Source organism: Festucalex cinctus, chromosome 1 (assembly GCF_051991245.1).
Source record: "Festucalex cinctus isolate MCC-2025b chromosome 1, RoL_Fcin_1.0, whole genome shotgun sequence".
In the NCBI taxonomy this organism is placed as follows: domain Eukaryota; kingdom Metazoa; phylum Chordata; class Actinopteri; order Syngnathiformes; family Syngnathidae; genus Festucalex; species Festucalex cinctus.
In genome coordinates, this window is record NC_135411.1 from 24,874,401 (window position 1) to 24,898,669 (window position 24,269).

At 36.2% G+C, this 24,269-nt stretch overlaps 2 protein-coding genes across 6 annotated transcripts in view; both read right to left on the bottom strand.

Moving 5' to 3' along the window:
* Positions 1-17,299, bottom strand: part of LOC144021090 (rho GTPase-activating protein 12-like) — a 54,707-nt gene extending 37,408 nt beyond the window's left edge. For 2 of the 4 annotated variants that reach the window (XM_077525128.1, XM_077525111.1), the window contains exons 1-2: positions 17,064-17,299; positions 11,969-12,752 (exon numbers count right to left, since the gene is read on the bottom strand). In XM_077525128.1, the coding sequence (XP_077381254.1) occupies positions 11,969-12,691 (723 nt within the window). In that variant the 5' untranslated portion in view covers positions 12,692-12,752; positions 17,064-17,299. The remainder of the gene's footprint in view (positions 1-11,968; positions 12,753-17,063) is intronic. The other 2 variants (XM_077525119.1, XM_077525136.1) reach the window with 2 other exon arrangements.
* Positions 17,300-18,322: 1,023 nt separating this feature from the next.
* Positions 18,323-24,269, bottom strand: part of LOC144021108 (kinesin-1 heavy chain) — a 33,162-nt gene continuing 27,215 nt past the window's right edge. For both annotated transcript variants that reach the window (XM_077525158.1, XM_077525151.1), the window contains exons 22-26: positions 24,124-24,195; positions 23,661-23,765; positions 23,363-23,579; positions 22,064-22,205; positions 18,323-21,401 (exon numbers count right to left, since the gene is read on the bottom strand). In XM_077525158.1, the coding sequence (XP_077381284.1) occupies positions 21,398-21,401; positions 22,064-22,205; positions 23,363-23,579; positions 23,661-23,765; positions 24,124-24,195 (540 nt within the window). In that variant the 3' untranslated portion in view covers positions 18,323-21,397. The remainder of the gene's footprint in view (positions 21,402-22,063; positions 22,206-23,362; positions 23,580-23,660; positions 23,766-24,123; positions 24,196-24,269) is intronic.

The window sequence follows — 24,269 nt, forward strand, 5'->3', positions numbered from 1 at the left end:
GGCACGACACAAAGATAATTAGAAAAGAAAACAAAAAAAAGAAAACAAAAAAACACGACAACACCTGCTTTGCATATGAAACCATTTGAGCAGAATAAAAAGTTGAATTCAGGCACAAAGTTAAAAAGGAGATTTGCAGTGAGAGAATGATATTTGGCAGCTTACTGCAGATTAGCTCAGAGAGGCGTTCATAGTTATCATGCTGATGACAATGACGAGGTGATTAGGATGGCTTGCGGTGTAATTACACTTGACAATGTGCACAAATGTGTCTGTGCAAGGTCAACCGCGCTACGGAGCGGCTGTGAGCGATTAGAAAACGCTTACAAATCTCATCTAAATGATATTTCACATAAATGAGGATGATGATCTCTGTATTGAGGACGTTGACCTCAATTCATTTGTAGTGAAAATATGTTAGCCCGTGCAGCCATCAAAATCTACTATTACAGACTACATTTTTTTTTTAGCAAATTAGTCAAGACAGTACATCACATGGTGCATGTACCTTCATTTTGGATATAGGAGAGTTTGTTCTGTTAAGTGTGATATTCAGGAGCTCCTAGAATGTTAAATTACCGCTCTATAAAACAATATAGTCATTGTGTAGTTAAGACAGCGCATGGTATGTTGCTTGTCACTGAACTGGTCGTCGTGTGGATCGTGCATGTTGTGCCACTTGCTACTGTTCGTCACTGACCTCAAGAGGGCTAAGATATGTGGGTAGTTGCACTTCAATGTCATGGAAATGTGGTTTGCTTAGTCATAACTCATAACAGTGAGTGTTAGTACGTTAGTATGCTGTTTGTCACTAAATTCTGGAAGACGAAAAAGACATTGGACGAGTCGACATATTAGCTAAGAGTGCATGATATGCTGCTTGCTGTTATGCCTTGCTGAATCCAGGAAGGCGCAAATATGAAAACATTGGACTGTTCGACGCGGACAAACTATCTGTAATTCATTGTCAAGGATTAAAAGTAGTACTGTTTAGTCGAGACAGTGCATAATATGCTGCATAAATATTCCTTTTGGAAGGAGGGGATTTTGTTGCTTTGTTTTGTGTGACATTCACAAGCTCATATTTTGGTCCACATTACTTTCCATCCATCCATCCATCCATCTTCTTGACTGCTTATTCCTCATAAGGGTCGCGGGGGGTGCTGGCGCCTATCTCAGCTGGCTCTGGGCAGTAGGCGGGGGACACCCTGGACTGGTTGCCAGCCAATCACAGGGCACACAGAGATGAACAACCATCCCCACTCATAAGCACACCTAGCGACAATTCGGAGCGGCAAATCAACCTGCCATGCATGTCTTTGGAATGTGGGAGGAGACCGGAGTACCCGGAGAAGACCCACGCGGGCACGGGGAGAACATGCAAACTCCACCCAGGAAGGTCGGAGCCTGGACTCGAACCGGAGTCCTCAGTACTGGGAGGCGAACGTGCTAACCACTCTCCACCGTGCCGCCACCACATTACTTTTAAGAATGTTAAATTAGAGGCTATGAGTATGAAAGTATGAACCAATACAGTGGTACCTCTACTTACGAAATTAATTGGTTCTGGAAGAAAGTTCTTAAGTAGAAAATTTTGTAAATAGAGACGCATTTTCCATGTAAATGCCCTAATCCGTTCCAAGCCTCCCAAAATTCAGACATAAATGTTTTATAAAGCATAAAAATGCATCAAAACATGTAACAAATACATGTTACAATTAGATTATTACACAATAAATGAGAGTTGTGCATAATGTAAAAAACAAAGAATAGAGTAAAGAATAAAAATGATGGTCATTTACCCTTTTAACTGCTGTCCTCATCGTTTTTTGCCCTCTTTGGTTCATGTTCCTCTCTCTCAGAAGTTTTTTTTTTTTTTTTTTGCCTGGTGTTTTGTAAAGAACTGATCCGTGGATGTTTTTTATTTTATTTTATTTATTTATTATTTTTTTTTAAACAATCCTTCGGAAATCTCCAAGGCAAACATCATCTTAGTGAGCAAACGCCCGACTGGTGAACACTTTTTCTGGGCGATTCTTTTCAACAAATTCTGAAACTTCATGGAAACTTCCGGTATGGCGAGGCATCTTTTTCAAAAAAAGGCCCGTCTCATCGCAATGAAAAACTTACTGTGCCTTCATCAATCACCAATTGTTTGAATTTTTGCACAAATTCGTTGGCCGTTAGTTCATACATTTACGAAAAACTATCGAACACCTCATGGGCCGCGGGATGAATGATGAGGACGCTGTATAGACACCGATCTAGTATACGCTCATAGATACCTATGGTAGAGGTTCCTCTAAGCCAATGGGATGCCAGAAACATGCACAAACACCGACCTAGTATGCGCTCATACCTATGGTAGAAGGTTCCTCTTAGCCAATGGGATGCCAGAACGATGCACAAACACCGATCTAGTATTTACGCTCGTAGGTACCTATGGTAGGAAATAGCCATAGCCTAAAGTATGTTGCGTTCGGTAATGCATTTTTACCTTTCGTATCTAGAAATTTCTTTCGTAACAATAGGCAATATTTTCCCGTTGAGGAGTTTCGTAACTCGAAAATTTCGTATGAAGAGACGTTCATAATTAGAGGTTCCACTGTATAGTCAAGATAGTGCATGCGATGCGGCTTGCTTTTATGTTTCGCTAAAATTTTGAAAATACAACAAAAACCATTGGACTAGTCGACATGCCGTTGTCCTTTGACTGATACTGACATGAAAATTGCATTCATCATGCATATGATGCAGAATATCACGTACTTTCTTGACTAAAGCATATCATTTCCATGACAATGACATTTGAGTAAATTAAGCCACGTAACAATTCCAATGTTTTGTTAAGTAAAAGGTAACATAGCATTTCAGACGGCAAACAGTCCATTGTTTTGTTTTTACGTCGTCTTGAGTTCAGAGACGCATAGCAGAAAACAGTATATCATGCACTATTGTAACGTTAAAATCTTACTTCAATGTCAATGACATCACAGAACAACTAGCCACACATCAATCGATGAGTCCAAAGTGGCCAAAGGAGGCAAAGCAGCATATCAAGTACCATCTTGAAATAAAAAAAAAAACATTTTCCTGACAACCGCATTAAAGTATGATCATCCAAAACCCTACTGATCGTTGCACAGTGTTCACATCAATCTCTATTTTGAGAAAAAATAAAATAAAAAAATAATGTACTCATCGCTATTTTGGCCATAGCAGTGACGATCTTCTATGACAAACAGTGAGTATTTTCTATTAAAAACAAAACAAAACATAAAAAAAAATAATAAATAAATAAATTTAACTCTTTGACTGCCAGGCGTTATAAAAACAAAATAAAAAAAATCCACAGTGCCAGCCGCTTTTGAGCATTTTAACTCATCTTTCAAGGCAAAAAGAATATTGTTTGCCTTTACTACATATACAATGTGGCTACTCAATGAAAGATCGCATTCCATTCATTGGAATTTTACTAATCATCATGATACGTCTTTGGCAGTCAAAGAAAAAATGAGCAAATAAAGGAGAAAACCCTAAAACCAAAAACTTCCTGCCTCGCCCTTTGTGGACGTATTGGAAACATGTTTTCCTGCGTAAACGTGGAAAGACTTAACAACCGGTTTGACTCATTTCAAGCGACCACATTCTCACAACTCAGCAATTTGCTGTTACACGAGTACACAACAATGCTGTCATACATATTTAATGTTTTACCATAAGTTGAATAATTCACGAAACACGAAACATTGCTCAGGTAAACTTAAATAAAATAAAAAAATCATTGTCCCCACATTATTTTAAACTGAATATCAAAGCACATCATGTGGTTTGGGGTGGCTTGTGGTTGGGTAATGGGAGAAGCTTTTTCCTATTGGAAATACCATCACTTCATTCATAGGACATGAACTGGTCTTTCTGGTCTTGAAAGCTTTGGTTTCCTCAGACAACCACACACAAAACCTGCTGGGATCAAACTAGTCCAACGAGACACACACACAAAAAAAAAAAACCCGCCCGGTCCCATGTTCCCAATCACGGTGCAACATGGTGGTAATAATGCGGACCAACGTGGCAGTTAAAAGTGTACAGTGAGTCATCAGGAAGAATAATCTCCATGTCTAATCTGGAATGGAATGATTGAAACAGGCTTGTAACCACACAAGAAAAGAAGGTCTAATTATGCAAAAGCTATGCTATGCTAATTGTTTAACAAGAACAATTAAGAAAGTATGAGATATATCTCATTAAGGAACATTCCAGAAGCATTTCCTGTAAAGTTTGGAGTTATTATCGAGAAATTTAAAATTGCAAAATTAATGTAATTATGGAATTTACCCAAAAAAATATTACGTTTTTTTTAACTTTGAAAATGAACAGTGGTCAGTAGGGGTGTGAATTGCCTAGTACCTGACGATTCGATTCGTATCACGATTCACAGGTCACGATTCGATTCGATACCGATTAATCCCGATACGAATTTATGTCGATTGTTGCGATTTTTTTTCATTCAAATTTAGAAAATACTAATCAGTAAGCTTGTAGAGTGTAAGATTTATATGAAAATGTATTATTTATTTATCTGAAATTTCAGTCTTATAGAGGTTGTAATCTGTTTCATGTTTGAACAGCATTAAAATAAAAATATTAAAGGGATACTTCACTTATTTAGCCATTTTTGACAGTCAAACATGAATATTTTGCCTATAATAAATTTTATATTTTAATTTTTCATGTACAACTAGTACCTTTAAAAAAAAATACATTTTGTAACTTGCTATTGACTGAAAATGACATCACAAGGGCTCAGGTAACCAATCACAGCTCAGCGTGTGAATGTCACATGATCAAACCTAGAAAACAGGTGAGCTGTGATTGGTTATCTGAGCCCTTGTGATGTCATTTTCAGTCGACAGCAAGTTGCAAAATGTGTTTTTAAAGGTTCTAATTGTACGTGAAAAATAATGAAAGTATCAAATTAATTATAGACAAAATATTAACTTTTTATTGCTATAATGGGCTAAATAAGTGAAGTATCCCTTTAAGGCTTAATGTTCCGTTCATATAACATTCTTCCATGCTCAAGGTGTGAATCCTAACCCGAAGTCAGACGTTTTGTTGAATATTTTTCCATTAAAAATGGAAGTTTAAAAATCGATTCACACACACACACACAAAAAAAAAAAAGGCAATGATGATAAGACGTTGAATCGGTAAGACTACCGAATGAACAATTCTGAGCTCCTAAAAAAAAAAAAATAATCAATTTTTTTTTATTGAATCGATTCGAGAATCGCGCGATGTAGTATCGCGATATATCGCCGAATCGATTTTTTTTTTTAACACCCCTAGTGGTCAGGTTCCTTTTACAGTAGCAGTTACGTTTACAGCAGTGAGAATCTGCTCAAAAACAAAATTATAAACTCCACAATGTGGGCACTAGAGATAATAATAATGTACAAGTAATACGAATGAAAATTAATGTATGGACAGTATGTCATACTTTCCAGTAGGGGTGTGAATTGCCTAGTACCTGACGATTCGATTCGTATCACGATTCACAGGTCACGATTCGATTCGATACCGATTAATCCCGATACGAATGGTCACGATTCGATACCGATTAATCCCGATACGAATTTATAAGTCGATTGTTGCGATTTTTTTTCATTCATATTTAGAAAATACTAATCAGTAAGCTTGTAGAGTGTAAGATTTATATGAAAATGTATTATTTATTTATCTGAAATTTCAGTCTTATAGAGGTTGTAATCTGTTTCATGTTTGAACAGCATTAAAATAAAAATATTAAGGCTTAATGTGCCGTTCATATAACATTCTTCCATGCTCAAGGTGTGAATCCTAAAAAAAAAAAAAAAAAAAAATCGATTCTGCCGATTATTGAATCGATTCGAGAATCGCGCGATGTAGTATCGCGATATATCGCCGAATCGATTTTTTTTAACACCCCTACTTTCCAGTCACATAGCTAATGATTACGCAGTGAGAATGTTTTTGGTGGGGTACAAAGTTCAAAGAAAAATTGGTCTTTCTTGTAGAAGGTGACAGATGACACTACACACTTTTATGTGAGGGAGTACATATGGTTGGGGCAAAAGTGAACCAGTGGCAAGAAATGCTATATCAATAAATAATTTGAGCATCATAAAAACCATATTAATTGTAAAGCAATGTTTGAAGTCACATTTTAGTTCTATGTATTATTACATTGATATCTGCAGTGGAGCGCTTCAAAACTAGGAAATTCTCACATGCCAGCAGAGTGTACCTGCTCAATATGTCAACATTCGGGGTTATTGTAGTATCAAATGACGCTTAGATGATGTAGCGTGACAGGAAACAGCGTTTCTGCTTTCCCACAAAAACATGTATTCAATGAACTGTCACTGAACTGTCAAGTGTTTGCTCGTGCTAATTACAAAGTCGAAACCAGCTACATTAAAATGTCAAAATAACAAAAAACAAACACATCACAAAAAACAAACACATCGAGCCAGTGTACATTCCGCCAGTCATGCTCTGTCTAGAGGCGTAGCTCGGCTCAGCAGCCAGCTGTCCACACAAATTATGGAGCCACATGGCCAGCTCTTATGTAATGTAACGTTATCACTAGTCTGAGCATCACAGGACAGCACAGTCCCTCGCGTACTTCTGTGAGCTGGCCACAACTGATTCAGTGGCAACAATCAGCTAATGTTTGGGTTGCTAAATTCAGCTAATTTAAATCAGTTGAACAAGCATATACAATTATGGGAATTTTTTTATTTTGTTTTTTCACAGCTGCAATTGGCTGGCAACCAGTTCAGGGTGTATCCCGCCTACTGCCCGAAGCTGGCTGGAATAGGCTCCAGCACCCCCACGACCCTTCTGGGGAGTAAGCGGTTAAGAAGATGGATGGATGGATGGATGGTTTTTCACAAATCAATATTACTGGTCTGTCATTTGTGACTTATGCATTATTAACCTTGAAGAGGTGAAACTAGACATGTTCTAATAACTCTTGAACACATGAACTGTCTCATGTAATTAAACTCCATTATTTTCTCACTCAGCAGGAGCCGTGTGGCATTATATGACCTTAAGATTGACAAACCGGCAAAACAATATGAAAATGATTCCACTCAAGTTGTCTGTTTCTTAGTGGGAATTAAAGTCACAACAAGTCGCATTTTTGAATAATAGTTGCTAGACAGGTCAGAAGAGTTGCTAAGTTGTCAACGGGGACAGTGCTTTACTAAACTAGCTTCTCCATGTTTTTAATGTAATGTAAGCATGAATGTCTGCACCAAAGGCCGCATTTTTAAAAATGGATGTCTCAAAGAAAATATTTAAAAACTACAACTAAAATTAAAACTAATCAAATTATTAATCAATCCAGTAATGAAATCAATTCTAATTTCGTGTTATTTTCATTGAAAAAATACATTTCTAAACGGCCCCAAACTTATGAACAGAATGGGAGTTTACATCTTCTGGTAAAAGGAACATTTTTCCGAATAAAACTTAGAAGCACTTATTTTCGCATTATCTGGGACTTTGAGAAATAGACATATCTATTGCTTGTGAGGAAGTTGATGCAAGTTAATGGTGGGAAAAAAACTGATTTAAGCTCGTTTGGTATCAGGAGAAAAAAAGCAAATCCCAAAAGCGGGGCGGTGAGGCGGAGACAGCAAAACTCTCATTTTGAATTGTCATTGTCATTTGCTTTTTCTCGAAGAGAAGGGGATTAAAATCAGAAATTGGATTTTGGGTGAAAAATGGCTGAGATTTCATTTGAAGGCCATTATCTTCCCCCATTGAAATGTATGGAAAAGCCATGAATCAGTAATAATTTACACAAAATAACAGCAAAGATATATATATATATATATATTAGGGGTGTGAATTGCCGAGTACCTGACGATTCGATTCGTATCACGATTCACAGGTCACGATTCGATTCGATACCGATTAATCCCGATACGAATGGTCACGATTCGATACCGATTAATCCCGATACGAATTTATAAGTCGATTGTTGCGATTTTTTTTTCATTCATATTTAGAAAATACTAATCAGTAAGCTTGTAGAGTGTAAGATTTATATGAAAATGTATTATTTATTTATCTGAAATTTCAGTCTTATAGAGGTTGTAATCTGTTTCATGTTTGAACAGCATTAAAATAAAAATATTAAGGCTTAATGTGCCGTTCATATAACATTCTTCCATGCTCAAGGTGTGAATCCTTAAAAAAAAAAAAAAAAAAAAACGATTCTGCCGATTATTGAATCGATTCGAGAATCGCGCGATGTAGTATCGCGATATATCGCCGAATCGATTTTTTTAACACCCCTAATATATATATATATATATATATATATATATATATATATATCGATTTTTTTAACACCCCTAATATATTCGGCGATATATCGCGCGATTCTCGAATCGATTCAATAAAAAAAAAAACTTTTTTTTTTTTTTTTTTTTTTTTTTTTTTAAGAGCTCAGAATTGTTCATTCGGTAGTCTTACCGATTCAACGTCTTATCATCATTGCCTTTTTTTTTGTGTGTGTGTGAATCGATTTTTAAACTTCCATTTTTAATGGAAAAATATTCAACAAAACGTCTGACTTCGGGTTAGGATTCACACCTTGAGCATGGAAGAATGTTATATGAACGGAACATTAAGCCTTAATATTTTATTTTAATGCTGTTCAAACATGAAACAGATTACAACCTCTATAAGACTGAAATTTCAGATAAATAAATAATAAATTTTCATATAAATCTTACACTCTATAAGCGTACTGATTAGTATTTTCTAAATTTGAATGAAAAAAAATCGCAACAATCGACTTATAAATTCGTATCGGGATTAATCGGTATCGAATCGAATCGTGATACGAATCGAATCGTCAGGTACTAGGCAATTCACACCCCTAATATATATATTTTTTTAACTAAGATAAATAATCATTAATTTTGTAATTTATTGGAATAACTAAATAGAATGCAATAATTATTTTATTTATTTTTGGTCAAAGTCTTTGCCTTAACAGACATTGTGCTGCTCCTTGGTGCGCATGCTTTGGCACACATACATACACACATGCAAATATACAGTTATGTAAACTTATGAGCGCAACTGTATGCTGAGAAAAAGGCTTAACTCCTATAAAATCCAAAGCACTGTGGCAATTGTTTTGATATTTTGCAAAAGTTGAAGTGGACATGAGTAGAGCGATGCATGTAAATTTTGGCGAAGTTTCATAGCACTTTTTGTGTCACTAAGCGACATTTCGCTTTTATACATTAACTTTTGTACAGTTATGCTCATCAAGTTATGAACACAACTGTACGTGAAACCAGTGGTCCCAACTCAGTAAGCTGCAGTAAGACCAAACGTCCTTCACAAAGGATAAAGAAAATGTGCCTGTGATTATTGTTATATTGTCTGTCTACATGTGTTTATGTACTGTTTGTACTCAAAGTAAGTATCTGTTGTGTAAAGGGTTCAAATAAAACGTCACCGATCCTATTCTTTAGCCCATCCATCTGTGGCATTTTGCGTTGTTTTTTTTTTTGCTAGCAATAAGCTACAAGGACTTATCTAAAACAAAGCTATGTGGTTGTTCTAAACACACAATTTGTAATTGCCCTTGTTTTATTTTTATTTAGTTTAATTGATTATAATTCAGTTAATGGTTTGGTCCATAACACATCAGAAAATCAGCAAAAATGTTGATTTTGGTTTTCCAAAGTAAAAGCAAATGTTTGCAAATGTCTTATTTTGATAAAAGATAATCAGTTTGCTTATATTAAGGACTACAAAACGGATAATATTTACTGTTGAGTTTTGGATTATTTCAAGATAAACAATGTCTCTAAATGATTCATTATTATATAAATAGTTGTTGATTAAATTGATAATCAATTCATTGTCAATTAACCTCTAGTTCATCCCATTCAAAGCTCAACACTTGCGGACTGTCTGTAGCGTGGAATGTTTCCCACGCTGCAAAAAGCCCTGTTCACGTCGCATCACAATAACACCAGTGTGTGGAAAAAGTGCTGACTGGCTACGAAACAACTCGAGCGTGAAGCGTCTGCCCTACCTACCGTGCGGTTGTCATCAGGGTACATGGTGGTGTCCGATACTGTCCAGTTGTTGTTGCCGTGACCACTCTTTATGTGCCTGACATTGGCGAAAATGCTACACACTTACACACACATGCACTATTATTACATAAACACACACATAGAGCTAGAGAGAGAGAGATAGCAGTACTCTGCTGACATAATAACACACGCACACATACACACACATCCAATTGAAATGCTTGTAGGGATTAAGAAAAGCTCTGTAAAGAGAAGAACTGTGCCTCCTACGCACACATACACATACACACGAATACACACTTGCTTCTGTCTAATCAAAGACACAGCAGATGATCAGATGATCCTCTCGTAATCACTACACAAAATGTCTATTATTCTAAAACTTCTTTTAGAGGGATCCCTGCCTTGGCTACACTGATATAAGTGTTTTTTTCTTCCTTATGATCCAGCTAGGAGAGGAATATCAGATAGCAGAATATCATACACTTTCTTGATTTAACAATCCTACTTACCTAACATCCGTTCCCTACCACACAGACTGATCTGATCTCCGAGTTTTTTTTCTTCCCGAGTTCAGTAAAAGTTCACCAAGACATGACAACAAGCAGCAAATCCTACGATATTTTGACAAAATAAATCAATTTCCTGTATATCACTGTGACTCCTCCTCCACAAAACAGTTCATAAACATTTTTCTCTACAAGTGACAAAGAACAACTAATCTGCATGTCAATACTACACAGTCTAATTTGACCTGAGTGAATAGCAAAAACAAAAAACAAAAAAACAAAACAAAACAAAGAGAACTTGTTTTCAACTAGTTTTAGCGAATGTATGCTAATCTCTCAGGTTTTAATCCTGACAAGGACCAATTTGCATGTATTAGTGTGTTTTTATTTATCATTTTAATATCAGGCACTTATTACATGTGAAGCCATATTTTGCAGTGATTCGGGGGTGGCAAAAATCAGTAAAAGCCAACTTGGGGCTCACTGCACAGGAGCCCGGAGAGAACCTGGTGAATTTTTATGAAGAAAAATAAGCAGAGACAGCAAAAGGATTGCACCAGCTGCCACAAGCCTTGCGTGTTTGCATGCGTGCGTGCGTAGGTAGGTTGAGATACAGTGAACCCTCAAGAGCCTCCAGGATTTCTTCACAACATAACACACAGACATTTTGCCCCAAGTGAAGTGCTGCAGAGCTATCCCAAAACAAAGACAAATCCACAGCAAACTCAACCAAACCATTTGATACCATAAAGATGACTTGACTCTGCTAGCTACTACGACTGATGCAGTGGTTGGTAGACAGCCACTAAATTGCTGTGGAATTTACAAGGACACTGAATGACATTTTCTTTGGCCTTTAAACTACTGTTTAACAATCCTGTAGCTCATTTGTAAGCAAGGAAGGAAGTCCATTGTGGTGTTCACATAAAAGTCAGGTTTTGAAAACGTCTTTGCCTTTGCATGGCCTTTTCATCATCAGGATTCCAAGATGAGAAGATTAGCAGGAGGCTGGACTAAACAAAACATGTTGAAGAAGATGTGAAGTCATAAAAAGTCATTGTAAGGTCTGTTCAAATTCAAAATAATGGCTGTGGTCCAGCAATTACAACACTTGCAGTGGCTGCTTTCAAACTGGTACCCTGAATTACGTTTTGCTTCAGCAACATTTTGTTTTTCCCCACTTTGTGTTGGTACATTTGCTCTGGTAGTAATGGAGACAACCAAACTAGCGAAATAATGTGTCAGGTCCAGACTTCAACCCTAATACCAAACAAAAACCCTACCCATCCCTAACCCTTCAAATGCAACAAGTCACAATGAGAAAAGTTTCTTTACCTGGAGTTGCTCGGTAGAACTGCTGCTCAGCTCATCTCCAGACTCTGAGTCATTGGTCCGCCGTTCCTCGCCCGCCGAGTAAGGAGGGCTGTCCACATCCAGCGGGGCCCGGACCAACTCCGGAGATCGGGCCCGGGTGCGTGGCAGCGTGCTGCTTCGTTGGGGAGGTACGGTTACAGTGCTCTGGGCTAACATTTCGGCTACAGATCGCTCTGGCCCTGTGGGGGTGCCAGGGACATGCTGGTGATGGTTACTGTCCCGCCGCTGGATGGGCGGCGTCAAATGCGTGGATGAGGTGGAATGAACGGTGGGCGAACGCATGGGGTTGGACTCTGGTCTGTCCGAGTTATCCATGGAGGAGTCCTGGAGCGCCAAATCCAGATTGGCCGGTTTTACCCAGACAGCACCAGTGTTCTGAGGCGGGGTGTTCCCAGCAGAAACGGGTTGATGAGGCGGGGTGTTCCCGGCGGAAACGGGGTGGTGCGGCAAAGGCTTGGGGGGTGGCATGAGGGCTTTGCGAACCTCCCTGACGTACTGGGCGGGCACGTAAAAGGCTTTGCTGCCCTCCTCCCGGCGCACCTTCCACCAGTCTTCGTTGGTCTTCTGAACCAGCATGTAGCATTCTCCCTGGTGGATGGTGATCAATCGGTCTTTGGACTTGTATTCATAGTCATACTCCACCTCGATGTAGACCTGGCCCGGAGCGATGGGCAGCTCTGCCATGGCGCCTCCTGCTGTCCGCCGGCTAGATTATACGTTGTCTAACATGGCCTCCACAGTCGACCTAATAGGAATAAGAAGAGCAGTTAAGATTGAAGATGATAACCCAGAAGCACCGACATACCCCCTTTCAATTCCAATGCATCGACTTCGGTATCCTGACACACAGCATTCAACATCCTGAAGTCTTCATATGTGGATATACTCGCATATTGATGGCATTAGGCCAAAACCTTTATCTCCAAAATCGTCACTTTTCAGGCAACACCAAAAATGGCACGTATGTTCAACCATAGTAATTATATGTTTATAGCTGTATCCGTTTGTTCTTATCACATCGTCATTTAGTTCATTTCCTGACTCAAAGAAAAGCACAATAATTCCAATGTGCCTATAGTGCTATAATTGTGCAAATGGCAAATAAAGTCTATTCTATTCTATTTCTCTCTAATGCAAAATGAAATTTTAACCAATTATTTGTTTAATCGATGGACTGATCGGTAGAAAAAATCTATTCTAAAAATGTTCCATAGTGACCCCCTTCATGCCTTCAACCTCAACCCGTGACATCGACACACCCCTTTCAAGATTGCAACGCTATCAACATCCTGCCCACCACGGCAATTCCAGCGTACCCCGTTGCAACTCGCAATCCTTCAATCCGAATGCACCCTTTTCAAAATCCTGACACCACACCTCCAACATTGTGACGTACCATCGACAATTTGTCACATACCATCAGACCTCAGAATCCAATTCCCTTCAATCGTGACGCACCAAAGACCCCAATATTTTCAACATTCTGAGGCAAATGAAGTACCATTTACCATTGTAACATCCCAATCAAAATATGACCTGCTTGCCTTCAACGAACGTCCCATTGTGAAAGTCCAGACACACCTGCTTCAATGGTGACAAAACACTAAGCATCCCAATGAACTTTACTAAATTGCTAGTTGCAACTTACGGTCTTCAGAAATCCAACGCACCCCCTTCAATTCTACCAGCTAGTAGTGTAGCTAATAGAGTGTCTATGTTAGTAGTTCATTAGACACTCTGGTTGTGTGTGTTAAGCAACAACAACAACACGGTAGACGCAAAGAGCCTGTCATGTGTTATTAGCCTTCCTAATATGGTCACAACCTGATGAGAGGAAGTGAATAAGAAGACGCGTAAATCCTCTTGAAAGGCAGACGCATCGTGGGGAGAGGAGATTAGATGCTAACGCTAATGCTAATAACGTGACTCACATGCTCCCACGATGTCTATGCTCATGACACGGACAAGTTGCAGCTCATTTGTCCAATGGCTCGCATAGTTTTCTGCTCAGGTCACAGACACACACGCACACGGCAAGTACACACTCAGCAACAGTCATAGGGAAACTAGTAGTATGTATACACAGTACACACATGCACAAGTTTTAAGGGTATTTTTTTTATACCAGGGGTGTCAAACATTTTTGAAACAGGCCCCATCATAGTGTATGTTCTCCCTTGGAGGGCCATTATGACTGCAAGGCAAGCCCATATAAATTTATATTATGACATACGCAACAAATCTATGATACATACAGGACTGTCTCAGAAAATTAGAATATTGTGGTAAAGTCCATTATTTTCTGTAATGCAATTGAATAAGCAAAAATGCCATACATTCTGGAATCATTACAAATCAACTGAAATATTGCAAGCCTTTTATTGTTTTAATATTGCTGATTATGGCATTTTTTTTTTACTTGGTCTGAGGAAATATTCTAATATTTTGAGATAAGGTATTTGGCTGAAAATGCCATAATAAGCAATATTAAAACAATAAAAGGCTTGCAATATTTCAGTTGATTAGTAATGAATCCAGAATGTATGGCATTTTGCTTATTTAATTGCATTACAGAAAATAATGGACTTTACCACAATATTCTAATTTTCTGAGACAGTCCTGTAGTTTTGAACACAGAAGCTAGTGGGAAAAAAGGTTTCTATTTCTTTTTTATTTATTTATTTTAAAAAGGGGGTTGGTAACAAAAAAAATGCAATGTACAATTAGCAATTTTAATATATATATATATATATATATATATATATACATACATATATATATATATATATATATATATATACATACATATATATATATATATATACATTAGGGGTGTTAAAAAAAAAAAATCGATTCGGCGATATATCGCGATACTACATCGCGCGATTCGCGAATCGATTCAATAATCGGCAGAATCGATTTTTTTTTTTTTTTTTTTTATTTTTTATTTTTTTTAGGATTCACACCTGAAAAATATTCAACAAAACGTCTGACTTCGGGTTAGGATTCACACCTTGAGCATGGAAGAATGTTATATGAACGGCACATTAAGCCTTAATATTTTTATTTTAATGCTGTTCAAACATGAAACAGATTACAACCTCTATAAGACTGAAATTTCAGATAAATAAATAATACATTTTCATATAAATCTTACACTCTACAAGCTTACTGATTAGTATTTTCTAAATATGAATGAAAAAAAATCGCAACAATCGACTTATAAATTCGTATCGGGATTAATCGGTATCGAATCGTGACCATTCGTATCGGGATTAATCGGTATCGAATCGAATCGTGACCTGTGAATCGTGATACGAATCTAATCGTCAGGTACTAGGCAATTCACACCCCTAATATACATACATACATATATAATACATATACATACATATATATATATATATATATATATATAATACATATACACATATATATATATATATATATATATATATATATAATACATATACACATATATATATATAATACATATATATATATATATATATATAATACATATACATATATATATATATAATACATATACATATATATATATAATACATATATATATATATATATATAATACATATATATATATATATATATATAATACATATATATATATATATATATATATATAATACATATATATATATATATATATATATAATACATATATATATATATATATATATAATACATATATATATATATATATATATATAATACATATATATATATATATATATATATATATAATACATATACATATATATATATATATATATATATATATAATACATATACATATATATATATATATATATAATACATATACACATATATATATATAATACATATATATATATATATATATATATATATAATACATATACATATATATATATATATATATATATAATACATATACATATACATATATATATATATATAATACATATACATATATATATATATAATACATATACATATACATATATATATATATATAATACATATATATATATATAATACATATATATATATATATATATATATATATATATATATATAATACATATATATATATATATAATACATATACATATATATATATAATACATATATATATATATATATATATATATATATATATATAATACATATATATATATAATACATATATATATATATATAATACATATATATATATATATACATATATAATACATATATATATATATATATAATACATATATATATATATATATATATATATATATATATAATACATATACATATATATAATACATATACATATATAATACATATACATATATATATATAATACATATACACATATATATAATACATATACATATATATATAATACATATACACATATATATATATATATAATACATATACATATATATATATATAATACATATACATCTATATATATATATATAATACATATACATATATATATATATATATATATATATATATATATATATATATAATACATATACATATATATATATAATACATATACATATATATATATATATATACACATATATATATTTTTATTTATAAATAAATAAAATACATTCCAGCTTCCCTCGCCTAAAATCAGTTAGGATAGCCTCCAGCTCACCTGCGACCATGATGAGAATAAGCGCTACATAAATAGGTGGATGGACTCGAGTTCATTATTGAAATAAACTTCTTTTTTCTTCTTCGCCAAACCAGCCCAGCTTTGCTTGCCAACCTTCTACCGTATTCCCGACGGGATTCTAACACTTCCTGAATCATTCCACCCAACTTTTTCCGCCACCGGGATACCTTTTCTGATACTTTATGACACGCGCGGCTCTTGAAAGAACATTTCAAATAGTTACGTCAAAATGACATGAAACGGGTCCAAGACAACATCGTAAAGCAAAGTCGAGGCTTGCTAATTAATTAGCATTGCGGCTAACTGGACGTCCCAAAGCGTCGAGGGGAGAAAAAAAAAAAAAAGTGTCCAGTCAAAGTCGCTTACCTCAAGGGAAACACATCCCGATGGTCCCGGCTAAGTAATTGGTTTGCGGTAGGGCTTAAATCCGGGATAACTTCACCCAGGTCAACGTGTGTGTAGATAAAGAAACCGTCCACTTGTCAAAGCTTGACGCCGAAAAGGAGCCACTTCCTGTCCGATACAAGTTGCTCAACTACTCGCCACCTTCCACAGCCCAAGATTGCATGGAGTGCTACATTGTGTCACTCTGACGAGTAAGTTGACGTTCAATGACGTCACGCTTTCCCGCGCGGAACCCAGCGACCTAAAGTTGAAAAATAGAATATGACAACCTTTATTTTACATCTTAGGTTTTTGTTCGGAAGATTATCGCCCAAAAGTTAATTAACATAATTTACTAATTAACCTATGCAAACTGGATTGTAGCGCCTCCTAGGCATTAAGACACGGAACTACAAAAACATATTGCGTGAATTGGTAAATCCAATGAGCGTAGTTTTTAAGACCAAAAAATAAAAAATAAAATTAAAAAACAACAACAACAAAGCTTTTGTATTCTATTAATTCTCTCGACATTTAATGTTAGGACGACGTCTTCAACATTTTTTGATCTACTGCACTCATCTTCCTATTTTTTTAATCAATTACTTGCATAATTTAAAATGAAAAAAAAAGAAGAAAAAATACAGTAGTTTGACATGAGCAAATATTCTGAATGTCATACACAAACTGCTGTCAGATAAAGGATCATCTGCAGTCAAAATTAAGTGTGATTTGTCTGCGTTAATACATGATTAATGAGATAATTTTTTGTGATTAATTAGTTAACGCTTTACATTTGACAGCCCTAATATATAGCTTCATTTTCAATAAACTAAATAAGTTACTATGCATTAAAAATGTTACTTGTAGTTAAAATAAGTGCAAAAATATTCAACGCATTTTTATAATTAAACATCATTTCAAATAGGCACACTACCAAAAACAAAAAAAAACTACTGTAGTACTCTATTAAAAACGAAAAAAATAGTGATACATTGTTTTGTATGTTTTAAATGCGAAAATATAAAATTATGGTCAGTGTAATTAACATTGTTCATCGGCTTCAAAATCATGACCCAAAATCAGGAAGCATAAATCACCAGAAAAATGCGCAAAAAATACATTATGTAAAATAAACTGATTTGAAAAAAAGTCTATGCTTTAAAAGATGGATGCATTACCAAGACAAGGAAAATCATTTCAAAAACGTGTATAACTGTTGTTCAAAGAAGCGCAGAGACAAGAGCTGAACGTGTTTACTGATAATTATTTAATCACACATACATTTACATCATGCAGTCAATCAAAAAACCAAAACCGATCTCGTCTGCGTCCATTCAGAACTCCAAATTTGTGCCCCAGTTAGCCAGGAATGATCCAGTACCTTTTGTCCACACCTCCAAAAAATCAACCCTTTAAAAATGGAGCAACTATTACACAGTAATAAAAAAAAAAGAAAAAAAAAAAGGCAAATGTTCTTTACCTTTAATTTCAAATGAAGTCCAATGGGAGCCACAGATATTCTTTACTTGGAGTCATTTATTTACTTTTTGAACTATGTTTCCATTTCATATCCAGTTTTTGGTGGGAGGTGAAAGACAGGAGAAACATTTGGAGGTCCATGCTAGTCTACTTGATTCATCAGTGAAGATTACAGGTGGGGGGAAGCACCTCTACACATACTGTCCTGTCAGACGCAAGGGAGGGGTCACGAGAATCCAGCCTAAAGTGTGACTCATATCCAATACAGATGGAGTGCTTTCAAAGCTAGATGCTAAATGCTAGCTGTACATATATGTATAGTCCATGTTGAAATATTTTCATCTTTAAATAAGTGGATCATGTTTTCTTTTTGTATGGTAAATGTTACATGAGGATGTGTGTGTTGTACAGTGTATTTTACAGTATATATTGCACTTGCACATGGTGTTAGCGTCCTCATGCTGGGATTACAATGCGATAAAGGAGTATTAGGGCCACAACCAAAAGAAGAACAAGTATACACGACGAGGAATGTGAGAAAGGGTATCATTTTTGTGAGATAGTCACACTCCGATATGCTTATATTTTTCCAAGGCAAAGTCTTCTGTTACCCCACGATAATCATATTTTAAGTAATTATTATTATTTTATTTTTTTTAGGAAAAGTCCTACTTCCTGTTAGGTTTTCTGCCTCAAGAAAGCCATACTTTCTTTTTTGTATTTTTCATGTTAGTCGTACTTCATTTAAGAATTTTTCCAGACGTGTATTTGAGAGAGGAAAAATTAAAAAACAAAAAAAACAACAAAAAAACAGACTAATTTAATTCTCAAAAAAAAAAGTGACATTTACCTTGGGAAAAATAAAATCTAAGTTTAATTCTTGGGGAAAAAAAACAACTTCTATTCTTAAAAACAATGCGACTAATTGTCTTGAAAAAGTTGACATTTATTTTCAGGACTTTTCTTTTGATGCCACATTTTCTCGAAAAGAAAAACACTAAAAGGACTGGGGAAAAAACTACTTTGGAAAGCTCGTAACTGGGGAAAAAAAACTTTTCCCTGAAAGATGTGTTTTAAATAGGTCTTTATTCTCACAATCTTACAACTTTAATCATATGCATTTATCATTTTCCTTTTAGTGTGAGCTCAATAGTCCTCTGAAACAACTCACTGGGGCTTCACTGGGTAAGGGAAGTGGGGGGGGGTCAACATAACCCAAAAAAACCCAACAATAATAATAATAATAATAATAATAATGAAAATCCTACACCTTTTAATTGAATTAAATAAACCCTTTTGACAACTTGTGTTTGGATCCTGCTTTTTGCTGCACGTCGCATCAGCAGCCGTCCCCTTCTCATAAGCACGAGGCCGATCAGAGACATCCAAAGGAGTCAAAGGAGCACATAAGATGCACAAAATGGCCGCAATGGCTATAAATAGTCGTCATGATGGGTAAAAACACACACGTAGCTTTACAGCGTTAGCCTAGCGGGCCGTAAAAAGCGTGGACTGGATCATCGGCGTCCGTTCCTTTTCCTTTCCTTTGTGACACAACAAGTATACAGTTTTAAGTTAACCATAAAAACAATTGGCCTCCACAGGTGTCCAGTTAAATACATCTACAGTACACGCTTGCACATCTTGGCTTTTTTTTTTTTTTTTTTTTTTTTCTCCCTCCACCACGGCCGTGTGAACAAGTAGTGAGTGGCGCGCTAACCAATTTGGACAATTTCTGTACAAGAAAAAAGACGCACGACAGAAAAGTGAGGAGATCAAGCCGCTAGCTCCCGGATTTCATGGATTTTAGATACAAGGCGGGACAAAAGGAGTAAGATCACTTTCAATTCACTTACTAGGGAGGGTTTTAAGTAAGATGGATGGATTGGGTGAAGTTGGAATGGGAAGGAAGAGAGGAAAGATGACAGTCTGAAAGGAAAGAAAATAGGAAGGGAGGAAGGAGGGAACGTAGGGAGGATAAAAAGGGCGGGAAATAGGAAGTGAGTCAGGTAGGTAGGAAGGAAGGGATGGGGGATGAAGGCAGGATGGTAAAAGGAAAGAAATGTTTGAATGGAAGGCAGGCAAGTAGGTTTCAGCAAATGAAGGAATAAAAGAAGGAGGACAGGAAGGAAAAGCTGGTCTAAATGTAATGCAATGAAACCATTTTCAAGTGTCTACCTCTCATTTTACCCGCCCTGTATACGTATATACAGTAACTATATTCATATATATAATGATGTCATCCTTAAAAATCTATGTTCAGAAACTGGTGTGCTGCTAACATGTAAATGTACAGAGTTCCATTTCACCTACAAAGCTACGCATCCGGCTCGCCATAGGACCTCTCCTTTTTTTATTTATTTTTTTTGCCTTTTATTTTTTTATTATACTAGCGTTACATTCAGCTTGGGGGGCAGCAGTGCACAACTACTCGCACGACGACCACGATGACAGACGTGTGCAAAAACACAAAACAAAAAAAAAGGAAGGAAAGCTACACATTCAAGTCGCGTGCAGTTTTTGCTGGCCAAGGCTGCTGCGGCTGTTCAAGACTGTTTGGATATATTGTTATCATGTTTTATTAACTCGCATCGTAAACTCCATCTGTCGTCTTTTTGCTTTTGTGGTGATGGGTATGTAAGCGGGTCAGAGCTGTACAGCCAGGAATATTTATATTTATATATATTTATAAACTGCACACTCACTCCTGAGTGGCTGTGAAGCTGTAATGGAATGACGGGGCCAACAGGGGGCGCTAAGTGTCGTAGAGGGAGGGAACAGGGATCGGATGATATTGGCTTCTTCTGTGGTATCGTCCGTCTTTCTTGCTCGCTTCAGCTGCACGCAGGAAGACAATAGGAATGAATACACTGAGATGGACAATATCAGCATCAGACTACGGTGGATAGCAATTAAATACATTTTCTTCTATATAGATAATTGTCAGTCAATAATGTAGACAGACAATTAAAAAAACAATGCTGTCTTCTTCTATGTGCAACATGTCAAAATTGTGCATCTGTCACTACAGTAAACGGGTATGCAAAAAAAAAAAAAAAAAAAAAAATTCTTCTAGATGCATAAATCTGGATGTCAAAAGTTGTCCATCAGTCATTACCGCAGACAGCACACCTCTGCACTGCGCTTCAAGGCCTTCTGTCAGCCACTTTTTTTGAGAACTTTATTTTTGTACGCATGACTGACCATTGGGTGGCAGTGTATGATATGATACACTCACATCCACTGTAGTGACTGATGCATAACTTTGACATCATCAGGGATATATATGTTTTTTGAATAGCCATCTACTGTTACTGTAATAACTGATGCACAACTTGGAAATCATTCACAACAAGGAAATCAACAGTTTTAAATAGCTGACCACTAAAGTGACCGATGCACAACTACTATGAGACATGTTTATCAAATAAAACATCTTTTTGAAAAGCTGTCCACCGTAGTAACTGATGCACAATGTTAGGAGGCATAGGTGGACGTACTTCTTGTCCGTTTTGGTGGAGGTGGTGCCGCCTCCCCTGATAGACACCGACTGGCTGTTCTGGTAGAAACCTCCCCCGCTGCGGTTGATGTTGGGGTGGGTGGGGGATGCCACCGGCTGTTGCCCTGGCCTGATGGGCTTAGCTGCGGCGGAGCGAGGACGAGAGGAAGATAAAGATAGTGTTATTAGTTTCAATTAGTGTGGAGAGGTACAATAAATTCAAGCAAAATGTTCAGAAAATATCACCCATGTCACTTAATCACAACAGTTGACAAAACAAAACACTAAGTCATGTCATTAAGTTTAAAGGTTATTTTCATCCATCCATCCATTTTCTTAAACCGCTTACTCCTCACAAGGGTCGTGGAAATGCTGGAGCCTATCCCAGCTGGCTTCGGGCAGTAGGCAGGGTACATCCTGAACTGGTTGCCAGCCAACTGCAAAGGTTATTTTCAATGATAGTAAATTTATTTTCAACACTTTTGTGCAGTCAAGTGTCAATTTGGAAGCCTATATTTAATGAGACTAAATTCATTTATCCATCCATCCATCCATCCATCCATCCATTTTTTCATTATCTTTAGCACTTATGATTGGTATTTGACCATTTAAAATTTACACTTTAATTATACTAATTTACAGGTAATTTTATTTCATCCGTCCATTATGTGAACCACTTTTTTTTTCTTTTTTTTTTTTAATTCCATTGTTACACTAACGATCATTTTTGGGCTTCTTTTGCAAAAGTTTCCATTTTAACGCTTATTTTATATTCTATTTCTAATTTAATAATATACTTTTTTGTGCTCTGGTTTTTCAGTTTTTTTAAATCCTATTTTTTCATTATACTAATTTTCATATTTTGGGGCTTGCTTTTGCTTTCTTCTTCTTTTTTTAAGTTTACACTAATCTCTCTCTCTCTCTCTCTCTCTATATATATATATATATATATATATATATATTAATCCAATCAATTGCCATTATACTAATTCTAATATTTTGAGGTCATTTTTTTGGCAATAAAAGTCTACATTTTTGCAGCTCGTTTTTACTTGTACTAATTAAATATACATTTTCTTGTGCTTTAGTTTTCAACCCATTTTTTATGTCAACAAAACTTTTGAACATTTTTTATATCATATAGTAATATATTAATACTACATTTTCTTTGGTATTTTGATTTGTTTTTGCAGACTGAAGTCTCCACTTAGAAGTTTATGTTTAAGTACTCAAATATCTGACTGTTTTTTTGTTTTTTTTTGTAGCTGCAGGAAATGAAAGATTGACTCTTCCCACTGACCGATCTGCGCCGAGTGTCCCCGCCTGGCCATGTTCTTGGCCCTGACGGCCTCCTTGATGCGGTCCACCTCTTGTTGGTAGCGCTTGCGGTCACGAGCAGCGTTCTCCTTGGCTTCCTTCAGTGCAGACTCCAGCGCCTTAACCCGCTCAGCCGTAGCACGAAGGCGCTTCTCCAGTTTCGGAAGCTCACACCGAAGATCTGCATTGTCACGCACCAGCTGACGGCAAAAAGAGATAAAATATTGAATTGGGATATCGTGCTAAAGAGAACGGCAGATGATGTCTCTCAACTCTCATACCTGTTTGTGAACCTTGGTGAGCTGCTCAAGATTGTTCTCAAGAAAGGATATTTTCTGTTTCTGGGCCGCGCTGCCCCCAGTGTCGTCAGAGTCCATCTCAGCGCTCTGCAAGCAAACAGAAAAGAATATTAGCATTAGCATGCAAACATGGGTGGTGGAATGCTGCAACTGCGCCATTCATGTGTCATTGTCTAACTTGGACTTATTTTGCTTCTTCCGAGGTCACATATGATTTCAATGTGCTCTGGGATAAAATAGTAACAGGTGGCATGCTAACAACCAGCTTAGGCCATAATCAGACTTTCCCCACAGCGTTTTATTAGCCCGGCGGCCCATCTGGTTCCCCCACACCCCACACACCTGGCTAAATTGTACACCCTGCTCAGTAAATTTGTACCACTTCTGCTCAAATGCTAACATGCTGGTCAATATCCCGTTTGCATCCAGGTATTATTTGTTTCACCTTTTTCACACGTGTGGCCAAGTCCTGGACAAAGAGCTTCCTCAGGTTGTGCAGAGTCTGCAACTCCTTTGCCTTAAAAGACAAGAAAATAAGAAAATGAGGTTGGATAGATGCCTTTGAAAAATGTTAAATGGGGTCTGAGTAAG